General features: G+C 33.4%; 3 protein-coding genes across 3 annotated transcripts; 2 read left to right on the top strand and 1 right to left on the bottom strand.

The window, feature by feature from the left end:
• Positions 1-1,739: 1,739 nt before the first annotated feature.
• Positions 1,740-5,461, top strand: LOC115953978. Its single transcript, XM_031071817.1, has 4 exons — positions 1,740-2,157; positions 2,250-2,360; positions 4,290-4,358; positions 5,143-5,461. Exons 1-4 carry the CDS (start codon positions 2,008-2,010, stop codon positions 5,191-5,193), a joined length of 381 nt encoding a protein of 126 aa, XP_030927677.1. The 5' UTR covers positions 1,740-2,007; the 3' UTR covers positions 5,194-5,461.
• LOC115953977 (transcription factor MYB27-like) lies at positions 5,350-8,220 on the top strand. The gene is made up of 5 exons (XM_031071816.1): positions 5,350-5,431; positions 6,063-7,196; positions 7,282-7,411; positions 7,553-7,653; positions 7,755-8,220. The coding sequence occupies exons 2-5, from the start codon at positions 6,947-6,949 to the stop codon at positions 8,096-8,098; spliced, it is 825 nt and encodes a 274-aa protein (XP_030927676.1). The 5' UTR covers positions 5,350-5,431; positions 6,063-6,946; the 3' UTR covers positions 8,099-8,220.
• A 3,788-nt stretch (positions 8,221-12,008) lies between these two features.
• On the bottom strand, positions 12,009-17,946 carry LOC115954214 (probable pectate lyase 12). The gene is made up of 5 exons (XM_031072124.1): positions 17,538-17,946; positions 16,772-17,232; positions 14,188-14,630; positions 13,079-13,287; positions 12,009-12,293 (listed from the first exon to the last, which is right to left on the bottom strand). The coding sequence occupies exons 1-5, from the start codon at positions 17,666-17,668 to the stop codon at positions 12,101-12,103; spliced, it is 1,437 nt and encodes a 478-aa protein (XP_030927984.1). The 5' UTR covers positions 17,669-17,946; the 3' UTR covers positions 12,009-12,100.
• Positions 17,947-18,295: the final 349 nt, after the last annotated feature.

Below are 18,295 nucleotides of genomic sequence, written 5' to 3'. Positions count from 1 at the left end.
CTTTAGCCATCTTCTTGATTTGTTCCTCCACCCCCCCCCCCCCCTTTTTTGGGAAAATCCAGAATGCCTCTTATGATATAGACTCACATTGTCATGAAACAAAAACAAACATAAGTCCATAGATGAATTATCAAAATATATAATCTCCTGATTTAGAACTGAACCTTTCTGGCTAAAGGATCAACACACTTGTTTGCTTTATGGAAAAAGTGACTCGTCTTCATTTGAAGAATCTAGTTGATGAGGGTCTTGCAATCCAAGATAAGATAAACATGATGTAAATTACTACTATACTCCTCAATTATCCAACCAAACACAATTTTAGCATCTATTTCAATTTCCACTGTCTTAAGATTTAAATTTCTACACATTATTAACCCTTCCCTTAGGGCCCATAGCTCTGCATCAACACGGTAGAAACCCCAATAAAACGAGTGAAGCCTTTTATCCAAGCCCCATTATGGTCTTGGATAATGCTCCCCTCTATTAGCCAAACCCGGATTGCCCAAAGATCCATCCGTATTCAACTTAACCTAGCCAATTTCAGGTTTATTCCACCTGACCTTAATGACCTGAATTCAACTTAATGACTTGATTTGTCCCTTATATTTAGCTGAATCCAATGAGCCTCTTGCATCACTATTAGTATTTAATTCTATTCACAGTGTATTTGTTGACCATCTGGTTGCCAATAGCAAGTCAATTTCCAATACTATTATTTTTGTATTCAATGTTTCATAGTAGTTGAACTTGAAGTTACTCTGATAGGCCTATACAGCTGTACTACCCTTTTTTTCCCTTATAATTTTTTGTTGAAGTTCAAAATAAGTAGCCTACCCTTCTACATTTATGATACTCCAAGAAATTATAAGGTTAAGAGCAAAATCCTTTATCCATAGTCTTGTATCATCCTTTGTCATGCCCCTGCTTCTCCTGAACGTGATGAGCTTTTTGCAATACCATCAAAGTTTATCCAAGATTTTGTGCTTTCTAAGTAATTGTAATAATCCAATGTAATTTTGGGTGTTTGATTTGATAAAACCATTAGCTCTCTCTCTCTCTCTCTCTCTCTCTCAATTAATTCAAACTCTCTCTATATCAAAAATTAATTTTATAGATTAAAATCTAGGGTAAAATATAGTAATTACCCCCTAAGATTTGGGATAATGCTAACCATATCCAACATATTTAAAATTTGATATATTTGGCTACTAAGTACATAATACCGTTTATCACTTTAACTCTTTGTTTTGACCACTTGACTAATAAATGACGTTATAGCTAACTTATATGAAAATCAGTCAAATTGTTATAGCTAACATAAACAAATTTATTAACAGTTTATTTGTATTTAGAGACCAAATTTATCAATTTTAAAATGTCCTGAACTTGATTGTCATTAGCCCAATCTTCAATAACAATTTGTTGTATATTTTTACTCTAAAATCTATTATAGATCATAAATCTTATCCAACCAATTTATCAATTTTAAAATGTCTTGAACTTGATTGTCATTAGCCCAATCCTCAACAACAATTTGTTGTATATTTTTACCCTAAAATCTATCATAGATCATTGATCTTATCCTACCAATTAAAAATTTGTCTTTGAATGTTTTTCCAGAAAGAGGACAGAAGGAAGGTAAAACTAAAAAGAATAATAAGTTGGGAAGATCCCTTTGGTGCCGAAGTCAAAGTCATTTCATTAATTAGCCATTCACACGACAAACCTCCTTTTATACCAATTCCGTCCACAAAAACAACATTCCCATAATCTTGCTCGTTAAAATCTTTATAGCACAAATACAAATCACAAAAACCCCAGCTTGCTTCAAAATCCTAATCTCACAAACCTTGTCACCTTCCTCATCTCCTCTACACTCCACTCCTTCATTCCTTTCCATATCTTCTAATTCTATCACTCTCTCTCTCTCTCACAAAGCACATAATAAACCTCTCAAAAGTCCCACACCAAGTTTTTTAGCAGCTAAAGCCTTAAAGCTTACATATGTCCAAAAAAGGAGGAGCAACCTCGCTTCAAAAGGATGCCCCATGGAGGGCCTCTCCTTCTGTTAAACCCATACCCAAAATTCACCACTCTCCTTTGCTCCGTCTCCCCCAAACTCCTCATTCAGACTATGCTCTCTCTGTCATGAAGGTTATATTTTTTTTGTGTGCATATTTTTACTTGGGTGGTTTTGTTCTATAATGGGTTTTTGTTGATTTTTAAGTTTCTGGGTGTGTTTGCAGCATTCTAATCCGATAGGAAATGGGTTAGCAATGGAAGCTATTGTGGAAGCCGCGGGACCAGAGTGTATTGTTCCAGGCCAGAGTGCACCCATCAAATTGCTTGGTCTCAAGGTTCTTCTTTTTCATCAGAAAGCTGTTTTTTTTTATAAAAAAAATTTAATGTTCTTTGAATTTGAAATTTGGCGAATTTTATAAGTGGGTTCTTTTAATTTTTCATTGATTCGTACATGATTGATTTTGTTTGATAAAATCTATTTTGGCATATTTATGCTATGGAGATTTTTGTAGGTACCTGTGAATGTGAAATTGCTAATAACACTAAATTTAGGCAGTTCTACAATGCATCAAATACTAACTATCAACTGAGGCAAACGGATTTCATTGTTTTTTTTTTTCCTATTATCTCGTTAAGGCTCTTGGTTGTGGTGAAATAATGGAATTTGTGGAAGGAACATCACAATACAACTTTGTGGTGAGCTTATCAGTATGGTTACTGCGATACCTTAGATTGTGTGGATTTAATTGGATTAGATTGTATGAATGTTTGTTGCACTGGCATGTGTGTACAGACAGATGTATGGAATTTGGCCTTTTTGAATGCACAAACAATGGACGGTAAAACAATTCTTAAAATCATAACACTAAAATTACATAAAACTGTCATAAGTCTGAACTGATTTTAGATAAATAAAAGTGGATCTTTATTGTAAGTCTTGAAAGAAATGGTAGCTAGGACGAACACTTATATTGTGTCTTCAAGTGTTCGATACACCAAATTTGCAATAGGAAAATTGTTCTACAGGTCGTGGTTCCTAGACATGAACTCAGATGATTTGAAGGTGAAAGTATTGGAGGGGAATTATATTACTAAAGTGAGAGGCATGAGTTGCAGTATTGCTTGAGCATTAACCTTTTTCACTTTCGAAAGGAAATATTTTAGTTATGGGACTAGATACATTTGTGCCAGGACGTAATATCAATCTAGGACATAAGGATTTTCCTTTGGCCCTCATCCCTTGTTGTTCTCCTTCCTCATGGTGGTTAATTACTTCTGAAAAGGAACCAGTTGTGATATCAAGTGTGTTTTCCTATATGTTCACATTCTTTGGTAAAGGCAATTTGTGCACTCCTAAAACACATTAAACCTAACTCATCCTTACACAACAGTCCCATTCATATCAACTGTAATAGAGAACTGAACTGGTCTTTATTCAAATTGTGTGCCATGCCCAGAATTTAGGACAGGAACGGGGGTTGAAAATGAGCTTAGTGCACCATGGGCAGATGTCTCCAACATGATCTGTTAGGATTGAGAATGATTTGAGAGTTTTGGTTTGTTAGTGGTAGATGTTAATAAAATGGTTGAAGGCCAAGACTGCAAGAATATTGACTTCATTAGCTTGTTTCAGTATTGGAAACTTCAGCCATGATTTCATGTTAGGTGTTGTTTTGGAAGTAGGTGGCACAATTCAACTATCTACTGGTTGTTGGTGGCTAAAGGTGGACTATTTGTGACAGACTTGTGGATTTATATTAATCCGTTTTCTTCATTTTGGAACACTGTTGATCTCTCTCTCTCTCTCTCTCTCTCAATAAGATACTGATTTCTTTAATGATACTTCAAAACTGATTACCTTAGGTAACTTAGTGACGCTAAAGCAAGGATAATTCTAAGAGAGAGCATTCAAACTTAATAATTAACTTGTGTGGTCTTTTGATAAAACTTTGTTTGGCTTCCAGTGGAAGTTGTCTTTTCTGTCTCTTCCTTTTGAGTTTTATTTAACTTATCAATTTTGATTTCTGATATTGTACTATGTGACGAAGCACTATGAATGAGTTAGGTTTATGCTTGTATCTCATCTTATCAAATGGAAGGCTGTAGTTGCTTTCAATGCTCTCTGATGTTTTGGAGGGGTATATTCTATATCTAATGTTATGTTGGGTCTGAAATTAGCACGATTTTAGTATTTTACTCTTGTTTGCTTTATTTTATTTTATTTTTTTCCCCTTATTGTTAATTTCTCTTCTACTTATGGACAGGTATGGCCTATAGATGTTAACCTGAAATTTTTGGAACCAGTTGGACGAGAACTCAAGTCGCTTGGGAAGGTAAATTTTCATGTTTTTAGAGTTGTTTTCTTCTTTCTCTTAACTGGTTTACTTATGTTTTTGAGGAAAACACACACACACACACACACACACAAAGCTGAGTAATAGAATGTGAACTGCCAGTGCAATTTCAGGGGACTGTAATTTGGAAAGGACTAGATCCTTTAACTGATCTGAGGATTGAAAACAAGAGTTACACATAATCCAGGAATTTCAATTGCCTTACACTTTTTTGTTTTTGATAAGCTCAATTGGCTTACACATAAGGATGGTATTCTTAATTGTACTAAAAAATTTCATAAATATCAAAGACATTGTGAATGAAATTGTGTGTGTGTGTGTGTGTGTGTGTACCAGTAAATTATTATAACATGTGCATGCTGGCAAATGCATGTATGGTAAAGTTGGTGACTAGTCTTTCAAGTCATTTTGGTGAAAAATATAAAACTGAAATTATTTTACATTTCTTGTGAAAGATGCTTCCAACTATGAGCAGCATTTTGTAGTTATTTTCATCATTGATTTTACAGTAGATAGGCAAGTGCAACAGATACCTTGTGCTTATCAACCATTCCTTGTGGCCATGGTCTTATGCAGTAATAGTGTAGGTTCTCATTGTTTGAAGTTTTGGTTTTTGTGTGTGTGTGTGTGTGTGTGTAGTAGTAGTAGTAGTAGTTAGTTGTCAAGAGAAATAAGGCATTCAAGCTTTTGTGGATCAAACATGAAATTCTGCTTTTCCGGTAGTGTGTGACAATTAATATGGTCACTGGTTCCTTTGATGCAGTTCATGGATGATGCTGTCAACCTCATGAACAAATCATTTATAGATCGCTAGTGGCGTTTGGTTTTAAGAGGACGGTTGGCTGCACATTTCTGCTCGCAAGTTTTTGTTACTATTGTTGCAATGAGCATAAGGCTAGCCAGGCAGTATGACTGTAAATAAGATCTCAAATAAGCTGTAGATCAGTTGCGGGATAATTTATATGGCATGGTGACATTTAAAGAGGTTCTGTTTCTCCAATGTACTTTTGGCTATATATTTAATGGATGCTTTTCCCAATAGATAATCTTGAGTAAGTATGTTTACTTGTTTTTTTCTCAAATCCATAAGGTTGAGTCAGGTGTAGAGTTTTAATTTTATTATTTTTCAAAGCGTTGAAGAGTCTTTTGATTGATTCTTTAATATCCTCTTCCATTTCTAGCTTGTTTGGGAGGGGGAAAAGGAAATGGAATGGAATGAATTTTTTAAGTTATATTATATTCTAATTTCTATCTATTCAACTTCGTTTGAAAGTTTAGTGGGAATAAATGGAATATTCAATCCTTTAATTAAATGGAGTTGAATTATGCTTTAATCTTTATGTTGAGAAATGAAAATTAAAAGTGAAAGGTATAATAACAAAATTAAATATTTCTTTTGTTTTCATTTACTGTTTTATGAAATCTCAAATACAAGTGAAAAAACATCATATTCTTTTCTCTATATTCCTTTATGATTTACTCATTCCATCCTTCCATTCTTTTATAAACTTTTAAGCATAGTGTTAATATATGGATTGCTTATAATCTTCAAAACTGTCATCACATTCTGAAGATGATAATTCTAGTCATTTAATAAATATATTGCAATTCCAGTTATTACCGAGTTTTCTTTAAATTCTTGATGTCTATTTCAATGCAAGTCCCCAAATCCTCTTGCTGTAGGTTACAGAGCATAACCAACTAGCAAGATGAAATCTTGTTTCACCATACTAAAGCTGAACGATAACCTTAAAAGAAGCTCAATGATCTACCAGAAAAGGATTCTAGTACAAAAACGAGCGAGTACATGCACAATGCACATGGTTACGCTAAGTGTGTGTGTATGCGCGCATGACCAAAAATCTTTGTTTTGGGTTAAAGGGCCAGAGCAGACTGCGGGACAAAAGGAAAACATGAGGGAGATGAAGCAAGATGGTCCAGAGGGAGATACTCGTTGCCACCCTAGTTTGGGCAGTTATGAGTTATACTTATAACTATGAGAATTCCTTAACTATGGGCCATGCCTCAATACAAGAGTGGACTGAGATGGTCCGAGCTCACTTCTGATCAAAGAGCATGTCTATTGTGTTTGGCGGCCTGCTAAAGAGTCTGCATCTTTTCCATGTAATTTAAAAGCTAAAGAGAAATATATCAAATGTCATCTTGATCTTGGTTTTCTTTTCTATCCTCATCCCTATCCTTTCGCCTTCCTCGTTAACTATATATTTAATGGAGATTGAATTCCTGTCATTTAATAATGGGCACACAAAGCTTATCTATAGACTAGCAAAAAGTATTAAGTGAAGTACGACGACTTTGTAACTCAATTGACACCTTTTGGTGTTTGCAACGGAGATTTATAGGATTCGAATCCCCTTCCCCTCTTCCCATTGTAGCCTTCAAATATATCAAAAGAAGAAGTGGAGAACCACTTTTGCATATAGAGCCAAAAATGGTCGTGCTGAAAGATAGAACTGGAATAAAATCGTGGATAGTTTAATCAAGATGTTATTTGCATGTATAAATAAGCCAGTGATAAAGTTCCCACCAACTAGTGTTGTCCACCTATGTTACCATGTAATAATTTCTGGTCTTGTCACCCTCTCTCTTTTTCCCGACTCCTTTGCCACCCAGTTCCTCATATAAAAAGATCTCAAACTCCTCTGAGTTTGTTGCAAACGACAATGGCTTTTAAAGCAACGTTGCAAGGAGAGAAATTGCACAGAGGGACTTGGCACGAAGAGGAAGATAAGCTGCTCTCGACCTTTGTCACCCTAATGGGGGAAAGGAGGTGGGATTCCATAGCAAGCGCATCAGGTATATATGTTTTATATGAATGAACAAAACAGATTTTTGCTTGATGTCATAAACTAAGCTTATGGAGAACTTGTTCTTAATGCAGGTCTTAAGAGGAGTGGTAAGAGCTGCAGGTTCCGGTGGATGAATTATCTTCGCCCTAATCTTAAACGTGGTCATATAAGCATCGAAGAAGAGCAGATCATTCTTCGACTGCATGAGCTATGGGGTAACAAGTAAGGTTTTTTTAATTTGTTTTCCAATTTTTTAGTTAATGGAATTGGAAATCCCACATTTTAGAAATTATAAACAAGTTGAGAAATTAATATAACATAGTTGAGTCCTAAATTTTTTTTTTTTTTTTTTTTTTTTTGTAGGTGGTCAAGGATTGCTAGAAGGTTGCCAGGAAGAACAGATAATGAGATCAAGAATTACTGGAGGACTCATTTAAGGAAGAAAGCACAAGAACAGCATGAAGGTTCATGCAATGCATTTTATTCTTCTTCATGATATTATTGCCATTGGTTTTTTCTAGATAATATGTTTTCTCCGCATTACTAACGGTTGTTTTCTCCACAGGAAACTTTTATTGTAAACTAAACAATGGTAAACAAGATTTCTTCTTTCAGAAAGGTGATATGAGTGGCCTAAACCATAACTATGAAAACCATGGGACTGCTGAGGACTTTTGTGGAACCACAGATGATTCGTTTGATGCTGTTGGGTTGTCGAATTTTTCATTGATTAGTTCTCCATATGAAACGCAATTATCAGATCCAATCTTAGAGTTTATAAAGGATCAAAGTGAAATAAAACATCATGAGGGCTGTAATAGCTTAGAGTCTTGTTTTTGTTATCCGGCATTGATCCCAGATGATAGCAATATATGGGACTACGCTGGCTTCCTATGGAACATGGATTAAGCAGAAAGTTACTGTAATTAAATGTGAATATAAAGAACATTCAAAACTGTAAAACAGTCATGTTTTGTATCATGCATGACACAAACTGCATCATGAATATTGTATCTATACTTGTTTGTATAATCCAGCTACATTTGCTAAAAATCATTACTTATGTAAAACTCAGTCTCTCTCTCTCTCTCTTGAAATTTTAGGTTTTTTACTTTCTTTTTTTCTTATAAATCCAAATACTTGTGGTAGGGGAACAAAATTACGCTAAGGGATTGGGAGGAAACAAAATTGTATGTAGATGAAGTTTTGTAATTTTATGGAAACACAATAATCATTGTGGTCATAACATAATAGTGATGAGTAATGGCATATACAAGGGTGAAGAGTGCTCCTAGGTCCAATTCAACTTTCCCTAAAAGATAACCGATAGCAAAATAAAAGGTACCATTGCAGCAAGCTTGATAGAATTCAACAAAATGTCTTGCATCCCAGAGGACACAGTAGAATTAACCATTATTGATTAAAGGATTGAAAAGCTTCTTATATGCATAGACATGGAAAGATTTGAAAGGTTTTTAAGCCATTTCCGTCCCATAAATGGAGATGGTTATGGGCTTTGACCAATAGAAACAAAATACTCATAATAGAACTAAAACATGAGTTTGTGATTTGGCCAACTCTTCCCTCCGTCCAAACTAGCCATTAGGTAGGACGCTTCAATTTTATTCAGGTAGCAAGTAATTGAAAATATATATTAGACCTCCCCTTCTTTCTCTGTATTATGACATCTAAAAGAAGCATTGAGTATGAATTCATGGTTGTGTCAATTTTCTGCACAAACTGAAACCAAAAAGGGATATCAATTAGCTGTCTATTAAATTTTGGAAAAAAAGAAAAAATCTTTAGCACATCGGGCTTAACATGTGTTGCATCAAGAATTTAAATTACAATGTCAAGTAACACATTGAAACTCAAACTGTGTGTGATCAACAACTGTTATTTGCTTTTTCAAAAGTCACTATTTGAGCTATAAAACCCCTGCAATATAATAAGCTGATTGTGATATTGATGGAACACGTTGGTAAAGTGCAACAATCAAAGGAACAAGATAATATTATCCATTTAGAAAGTAGAGCATGAGGTGGGAGCTTGAGAAGGTTAGATGAACTTAACAAAGCCTCAGAACACGTCACATACTTAAATGTCACATTTTAGGGAAAATATCATAGTTCATACCCCCTGGTCCTCTTTTTCTTTTATGTCTTTCAGTCTGGCTCCTTCACTAAATTTAGCTAAACATTATTACTTAATTTATCCGATTAGATTGAATAGAGATAAAGTTAAGGCAACTACACATCCGTTTGGTTGGAGGAGTGGAAAAGTGGGGGTGGGAGGATAGAAAATATTTTAATTTCTCTCATTTTTGTTTGGTTGGGAGTGGAAAAGTGGATGGATGGAAAAAGTGAATAGATGGAAAAAGTGAGTTTGTATAAATTTACTCATACACCCTTATTAAAAAATGGTGGCCAATTAATAAAAAAAGTGACAAACAACCGAAAAAATAAATAAATAAATAAACCCAATTTATTAAAAAATAAAAATCATGTCTAGTTAAACCCAAAAAAAACAAAAATACAAAACAAAACAACTATCACACTCACAACCCAAAAAGAAAAAAAGGAAAAAAAATGCAACGTAAAGGAAAAAAAGAAAAAAGAAAAAGAGGCAACATGCCCACCCACAACCCAGGAAATCAAAAAAAGAAAAACAAAAAAGCAATGTCCAAGAAAGAAAAGGAAAAAAAAAAAAAAAACTAGACATGGGCATTTTTGTCCATTAAGGAGCCTTGTTTTTTCTCTACAGTTTTCTCTTCATTTTGGAGAGAAAACTTTTTGGTGGGTCCGGAGAGAAAACACTTGGACTCTACAATTTATTTTCCTTCCTCCTCACCCAACCAAATATACTCAAAAAAGTTTTCCTTCTCATTTTTTTTCCAAAATTTTCTATCCACCCTACTTCACTAAGTTCAGAATTTAATAATAGTCATTACTCATTAACTCCATTAGAACTACAGTATCTTTTATCCATATCCAATAACTAGTTTTTTATTTAATCCTTAAAGCATAGAAATCAAAGTCTAAAACAGCCAGATGAGCCACCACAAAAATTGGAAGAATGGATTATCACCAGACACTGTTGGTAGTGGCAGCACCACGTTAAGGGCAGGGTGGTCCTAGGACCACCCTAACTTGAAAAAAAGAATATATATATATATATATATTTTGAATACCCTTTAAAAAAAATTTGGGAACACCCTCAATTTTTTTATGCCAATAAAATTAAATTTTACTCCATTATTTGTTCTACTTTCAAGCAAAAAGAAAAAGTCCAAAAAAAATTTTAACATAGCAAGCACACCCCAGGGAAAAAAAAGCCCAACATCAATCCTAAACAAAACTAACCCAAACGGATGCTTAAAAAAATTTAGTTAAATTTTTATTAACTAAATACGGCCCAACCCATACAGATTCTCAAAAAAAAAAAAAAAAAAAAAACACCTCATCAACAACCAAGCTCTAAGCACATCAGCGCCTCCGCCTAAACCGCCTCAAACTTGAGCAACATAGCACATTGGGCCTCAAACTCAAGCAACAATGACGGTGAGATCAGAGATCGGATCAGAGATTGCTTGGCTTGCCTCGTCGCCTCAACCCTCGTCCTTCAAGTCCTCACCTCGACGTGCTGCCGCGGCGCCACCCCTCAGGCCTCAAGGTATTTTAGTTCTATACTTCTCTCTCTTTTTCTCTATCAGTCTATCTCATCTAAATCTTACATCTTTGACTTTGCTAATTGCTATGCTCTGATATGAGAGTGACTGAGTAAGAGCAGAGCTCTCTCTTTCTTTCTCTTTAAACTGAAATGAGATTCTCTTTATCTCTCTGTTTCTCTATGTCTAAATGTCTAATTGCTTTTACTTTATAACTTTATTTGACATTTTGACTTTATTAGTTTGTGAGTTTGTCGTTTTGTGTATTGTGAATTTTGTGTGTTGTGAATGTTTTATATGTTTAATATTTTGTGGAATGTTGATTGGCTCTTGTGACTCTTGTCTGTTGAGTGGGCAATGGAAGGGGGTTGTGGGGTGGGATATTTGAATTGGGGAAGTGGACAGGTAGAGGCAGTAAAGGCTGAAGGCATGTAGAGGCAATATAAAAGACAAAAAATTAAATTATGTTAGGCACTGGGCAGTGAGTTAAGCCGTGGATAATGCACATGGGGTGTGTGTTAGACTGCTAGTAGTCAATAAATATAAATAATAAAGCAACTAAACAACAATATACGATCATATCCAATGAAATCCAAACCATCTAAAGTATCACAAGCTACCAAACAAAAACTTGAAAATTATCCAACTGAGACAAGAAAGAATGAAAACTCTAATAAATTCAAAGAAGGATTTTTTACTCATTAATATGATAATCCATATAGGACTGATATCGGGTCGAGTCGAGTCAGTTTTGCTGCCACCCGCAACCCGACCCAATAACAATCAAGTTTATCCGAGAGGCAACAAAACCAACCCTACTCGACCCAATATCAATCCTATATGGATTATCATATTAATGAGTAAAGAATCCTTATTTGAATTTATTAGAGTTTTCAATCTTTCTTGTCTCAGTTGGATAATTTTCAAGTTTTTGTTTGGTAGCTTGTGATACTTTAGATGGTGTGGATTTCATTGGATATGATCGTATATTTTGTAGGGGTGAGCTAATTCCCATCTCCCAAGATCTTGACTAATATATAAGCAATTATGAAATATCTTATCATAGATATGTCATTGCTTTGTGTTGAGAGTCTTGCGATCACATTGATTTTTATTTTTTTGATAATTTGAAAGTCTCAACAATAAAGGGGGAGAATTTGAACCTTGGACATCTTCATTGAATACGAGACTTTTGATCACACCATGGTTTTAATTGAGAATAAAAATCACAACTGAATTTCCTGTTATAACATAAAAGTGGGAGGTATTTTATAAAATAACAAACATGATAAAGCAATCAAAAGGGATAAGAAAGTCGAAGTAGAGGGTAACAGCGGCCCACTGCTTCCCGACCAGTCATCCGTGTAATCTGGGCCTGAATCTAAACCTGTTCCACCACCATTGGGTCCTGTACTCCACATTCCCAAGTTGTTGTCCCTGCTTGTTTATCCATACGTTAGAAAAATTTTGCTTAATTTGTATTCATTTTTATCACATACTTTAAGTCTATAATAGCTACGTCAATCACATTTAAAGAGTGCGAAAATCAGCACATAAGTCAGAAATTGTGTTGCAAGGATTGAAATTAAATTACATATCATACTTAAAAAAGTAAATACACACATATATATTAAATTATTTCACATTATAATAATATGAGAAAAAATGATTTTGTTATTTATTTTTCTGAAAATATAGCCAAACATTGACAAAAAAAAGTAGACAGTAAATATATTAAATACTTAATTAGTCTTTTTTATAATTTTTTAATAAAATCATACAAAGATAATAAAAGTATGCTACTTTATTAAAATATAACAAGATAAATAATTTAACAAATATAAGTAATTCCTATTGAATATAGTATTTGGGCCTCTACTTTCGGTTTTGTAATCAGCCCATCTAAAACAGGCATGGGTTAACATGCAAAAACTTTGGGCCTCAATATAGAATTTGGGTAAAGCAGTCCAATAAAGACATACACTTTCTTCTTCTTCTTTTTTGGTGAAAAAATACACTTTCTAAATTTTCTAATTTCTTGGGGACCATATGTGACAATTGAACAGTAAAGGAAATCATCATAATTGACCAAAAGTAAAAGTAAAAGAAAAAAAAAAAAGAGAAAAAGAAAAAGAAAAAGAAAAAGAAAAAGTAAGAAAAAAAAAGTAAGAAAAAAAGAAATAAAGAGAAAAGAAGCAAAAAAAGAGAAGAAATTTACAAACCTGCCACCAACTCCAAGGGCGCCGGCATGCAGAGTGAGCTGGTCAATAAGCACAGCTGATTTGGGCTCCACGCTATAAGCCTTCTCGTACTTAACCTCTACTCCCTGACCTGAGGCCACAAATATTGCTCCGTTCACCATTATATCCCCGTCTGTCCTCCAATTCCATCCCTTCCATTTTCCTTCCTCCGTGTCCACTCGCTTCGTTACCTGCTCGCATATGTAGGCATGTTAAAAATTGCATAAATGCATAGACCCATCATAAAGATTTTTATAACTCGATGATATTGTCTAATCTCCTTTATCAGGAGAATTATATTTCAAATCATCGTTTTCATTTATTATAACGGTTGAAGTTTTTGGTCTTGTACATCGGGTGTTGTTGCTATGTATGTTTAGAAATATTTGTACTTCATTAAATAATGTTTTTGAAAAAAAATAATTTAAATGTCAAGAGAATTGGTATTTATAAACAAAACGTCTAGGATTCAAATCACTCATTCTCAATTATCAAAAATAAACAAATTCTTCCAAAATAATAAAGTTAAACAATTGATTAACATATTAATATATTACACACAAACATTTTGAATTTATATTTTGAAGGGCAAACTTCTCTCCAATGTTCTAGTTTACTAAATGTGATACGAGATCACTAATTTTTTTAAAACATGTGTTATATCTATATCAAGTCCAATATTCCAATTCAACTCATGTCTAAAAACCAATTAATTATTAAAAAGTACGTTTTTATTCTTAGCTAAAATAATTCCTAAAAACTAAATAATTGACAAGTGTGTTTTTTTTTTTTTTTTTCCTTGGAAAAATGTGTACATCTCATAATTGAAATAAATACTCTTCTAACAGTAATTCTTAGGTATTCTAAAAACTAACTAATTGACACTCTTTTAAGACTAATTCCTAAAAATTAATTAATTGACAATTTTCTGTACTCCAAAAAAGTACTTAAAAAATTTTCCTCTTCTGAAAGTAAATTATACTTGTCCATGATTGATTGATTTGCATGATTGATTAATTTGTTTGATTTTTATCAAATCAGTCTAAAATTTGATTTGATTTAAATACAAAAACAAAAGGTAACAATACTACCTCCTTGGCATTGGGATCAAGAGGAGCGGTGTAGCGATTGCCTTGGCTATTAATGGTAGGGTTACCACTGCCACCAATAGCATACATCTCCCACTGAGTGTAATCATTATTAACCACATGGATGTAGCCACGTCTACACCTTGGCATTCTCTGCACCAATTTTTCACCAAAGTGATTGAATGCTATGGTCACTTGCATTCCTGTGTCTGGCAAATAGTCATCGCTGTGGCCCAATAACATCACCTCATTGTGATGCGAGAAATAATTGTTTGATATTGTGATCCCTGTGGACCCCATTACTGCATCAATCAGCCCATCTTTGCAGTGTGAGAGGGAACAGTGATCTATCCATATGTCTTTAGATCCAAAGATCGAGATCCCATCGCCGTCTGATTTTGTGCGGTAGCCGTAGTGGGTTGGGCTCGACCGCACGTTAGTGTCACCTGCAACATTGTTGAGGGAATAATATATCATTTCAGGTTTGAAATTTAGAATTTTACTTTCAACAATACCGTGACATAATCATTTCTACACTATCGAATTATAAAGATCGACATCATTTCTATATACTGTCAAATTATAATTTTTGAAAAAAAGAAAAAGAAAAAAACAGAAGCTAAAATGTAAAATTTTTTCTCTACAAAATTTATTTCATTTCTCTAACTTTATTTTTGTTCATATCAGTTCTTTTAGTTTTAAGTTTATTCAATTAAAGTTTTCCATTAGTTTCTGATAAATGTTATGGTTAATTGTTCAATTTTTTTAAATTTATTAAATTAAAAAATTCAATTAATGATTGATAAATATTTTTCATTTTTAAAAAATATTTAATAGAAGTTGAGGAATAAACTTGAAATTAAAGGGCTTAAATAAAAAGAAAACAAAACTAAATGACTGAAATGAATTGAAATTTAAAAAGTCACATTTGCATTTTAATTGCAAAAAAATAAAAATAAAAACAAAAGAGATCTTTATTACTGTAGTAATTAAGCCTTTATTAATATCCCGTATATCTTTGGTATAATGATCACTTTATAAATATAAATATTTTTAAGGTATGGAGGGAAAAGGTGAGAATTCAAGTATCAAGTTTTACGTACATACACACTTAAATTCAACTAAAAGAGAAATTTTATTTTGTTAAAAAAAAATTAAAAAAAAAAAAGCCTTTATTAATAAGTTTGGTAGGAGTAGGACCCCCCCAATTCAGAGGTCCCATTTAATGCATATTTGTCAAGTTTGGGTGTCAATCATTGCCCTACGGAAAATCCTTGGAGAAAGTGGAATATTGATATAGTAATGGGATTGGCTAAAAGTCATCATGCTCAGTAACTAGTTTGAAATTAAATCGGATGGGACAAAAAAAAAGGTTTTTCAAAAAAAAAAGTTTGAAATAAAATCGCATGGGACAAAAATTGTTAGAGAGGTGAAAATTGTATTAGCCAACAAAAAAAAAAAAGAAGAAGAGAGAGGTGAAAATTGTTGCTTTTACTGCCTCATGGTCGTGAACTACTCATGATGATAGCAATGAATAATAAAATTATTTATTTGAGAGCGGGAGATTTTTTTATTTCTTTTTTCATCATTCCCATGGAGCAGACGTCTCACAATCATATGATGATATGGATCTCACGTATCTGTGAGAAGCATCTTTCATTGAATGGACAAATAAGATAATTTTTGCTTTGATTTGAAATAAGATAGTTTGAAGGGAATTTTTCTTATTTTGTTTTAATCCAAACTTTTAAAGCTCATATAAAAAATAGGTAAATTGTATTTTCTCAATTTATTTTTTCTTTCTTACAAATTTTTTATTGTGTTTCTTTTTTAATTTTTTAATTTTTTTTTTATGAATATGTTGTTAATTGTTATGCATTCTGAAGGGTTACATTTTGCATGTTCTTCTTTTTCTTTTTTTTGCTAAATAAGTGTGAGGGATTGAACCGGGTTACATTTTGCATCTTTTTTTTTTTTTTTTTTTTGCTAAATAAGTGTGAGGGATTAAACCCCCGAGTAATAGGTCATTAGGAAATCTAGGTACCAACTCCCCTACATGGGCGGTGGTATTTTGCATCTTCATTTATAACAAAGACATGAATTATGTGCTTATCAAAAAATAAAAAAAAGACATGAATTATGTGAATGATTTATGACATCTTACTGTCTTACCAAAATACATGTAAAAATTAAAAATAAATAGAGAAACAACACTTTTTTTTTTTTGTTAAAGAAAAACTACATTATTAAAGACATGAAATTTATGTGAGTGATTTATGAAAAAAAGAAAAAAAAATCTTTCATTAAAGAAATAATAAATAATCATTATGAGAATCTGAGTAACACTTTCCATTCGTTCACAAGTGTGTGGGAGTAGTTCCTCAAAAAAAAAAAAAAAAAAAAGTGTGTAGGAGTAGGACAACAATATTTTCAACTTTAAAACTTCTCAAAAAAGGTCAAAAACTGTGGAATAGTATCATCCACATTGTTTCTCAAAAAAAAAAAAAAAAAAAAGTATCATCCACATACAAAAATATCAGACTCAAGGCAGATTTTGAAGAAAAAATACCAGAAAGAATTTTCTAACCTGACGGATGACAATGGTGGATATGAATGTTGTGTATAATGACATTGCTTATAAACTGGAGAGTAATGCACCCACCACCCACAATGTGCACATTAGCCCCTCGACCATCAAGAGTCTTGTAGCTATTAAAGATGAGCTCCTGAGACAGCTTAATGAGCATGTTGCTGGGAAACACAATCCAAAGAGGCTCAGTCTGAATCACTGCATATCTTAGCGTGCCTGGCTTAGGATTCACAGCATCATCGTCTGAGTCGTCAGTGACAAGATAGAATTCACCATTCTTGCCACCGACAGCATATTGGCCAAACCCAATTGCACAATCTGCTAGTCTCTGCCTATTGTTGGCCCAATTTGGGTCACATTTCCAACAGTCATCTATGGGGTTTCCTGTTAGGCATGTGGCCTGGTCTTTCTGAGAGACTTGTAGCATATCCCTTCTTGTTATAGAAGCATTTACCTTCCTGTAGCAAAAGAAACAAACAAACAAATTACAACAAAAATCAAACTTTAGTCCTAACAAGGTCAAACAAACTAGTTACTTAACATAAAAAGAAAAGAAACAAATTGAGGTTGAGACTTGAGAGCAACACAAGAATGTAGTTAAAAGACATGCAAAATGACCCAGATCTAGAAGGAGAAAGTTGAAATACACAAAATGCAGAACAACCCAGTACATAAAAACTAACAGAGTAGTAGTTCACATTATAAGCCTAGAAAAGAGTATCCAAGTAGAGTAAGCAGAACCAAAGGCCTCAGAACTATATACCTGTGAACTTCTTGGACAACAGCTTCGGGGTTGGGATGTTGACCGGGAAGAGTGAGGTTGAGCATTGCTCTACCAAGTGGAGAAAATTGACAGAGAAGAGAAATGAGGACAATGCAGGTCCTTGGGAGCATTTTTAGCTGCAGAACCAAGTTTTGTGTTGCTTCACTATCAGAAATTTCTTTTTCCTTTTTTTGTTCTAAAATGTACGCTCACCAGTTTTTAGTAAGCATTGTTAAGCTGAAAAATCTGTCATTAACAAGTAACAAGTTAAATGATACATAGTAATTAGAAATTAATTAGAATGTACAGTAGTGAATTAAGAAGATGATCACTATTCGCTAGTATCTTCTCACTCACTTGCTCAGCTCTGTATCACAGTAACCCTTATAATGCCGTTTCATTCCTCTTTTATAAGCTACAGACTTTTGTTATAACCCAGAGCATCTCCAGCAGAACCAGTAAAATTTTGTACTGTTTGGAGAATAAATAGTGACTTTTATCTTTATTTAGCCACTTTTTCAAATATATTTTTTAATAAACTCTCTATCTCATTTAAATATTATTTCTTTATTTTTTTATTTTTTTTAACAACTACACATCTTTTGATATTTTTTTATTCAACACTTAATTATTATAATAGAAAAAAAGATTTGAAGAATAAACAGTAGCTGATGAGGCCTGATGAGCTATTGTCCATTAGCAAAAAGATAATTGAGTTTTAGAGGGACTGTTTGGAGCACTCTTTTCCTGTTTTTTTC

The sequence above is a fragment of the Quercus lobata genome, chromosome 7 (genome assembly GCF_001633185.2).
Source record: "Quercus lobata isolate SW786 chromosome 7, ValleyOak3.0 Primary Assembly, whole genome shotgun sequence".
NCBI lineage: Eukaryota > Viridiplantae > Streptophyta > Magnoliopsida > Fagales > Fagaceae > Quercus > Quercus lobata.
Note: the sequence above shows the minus strand (reverse complement) of the source record. Positions and strands in the feature narration are given on the sequence as shown.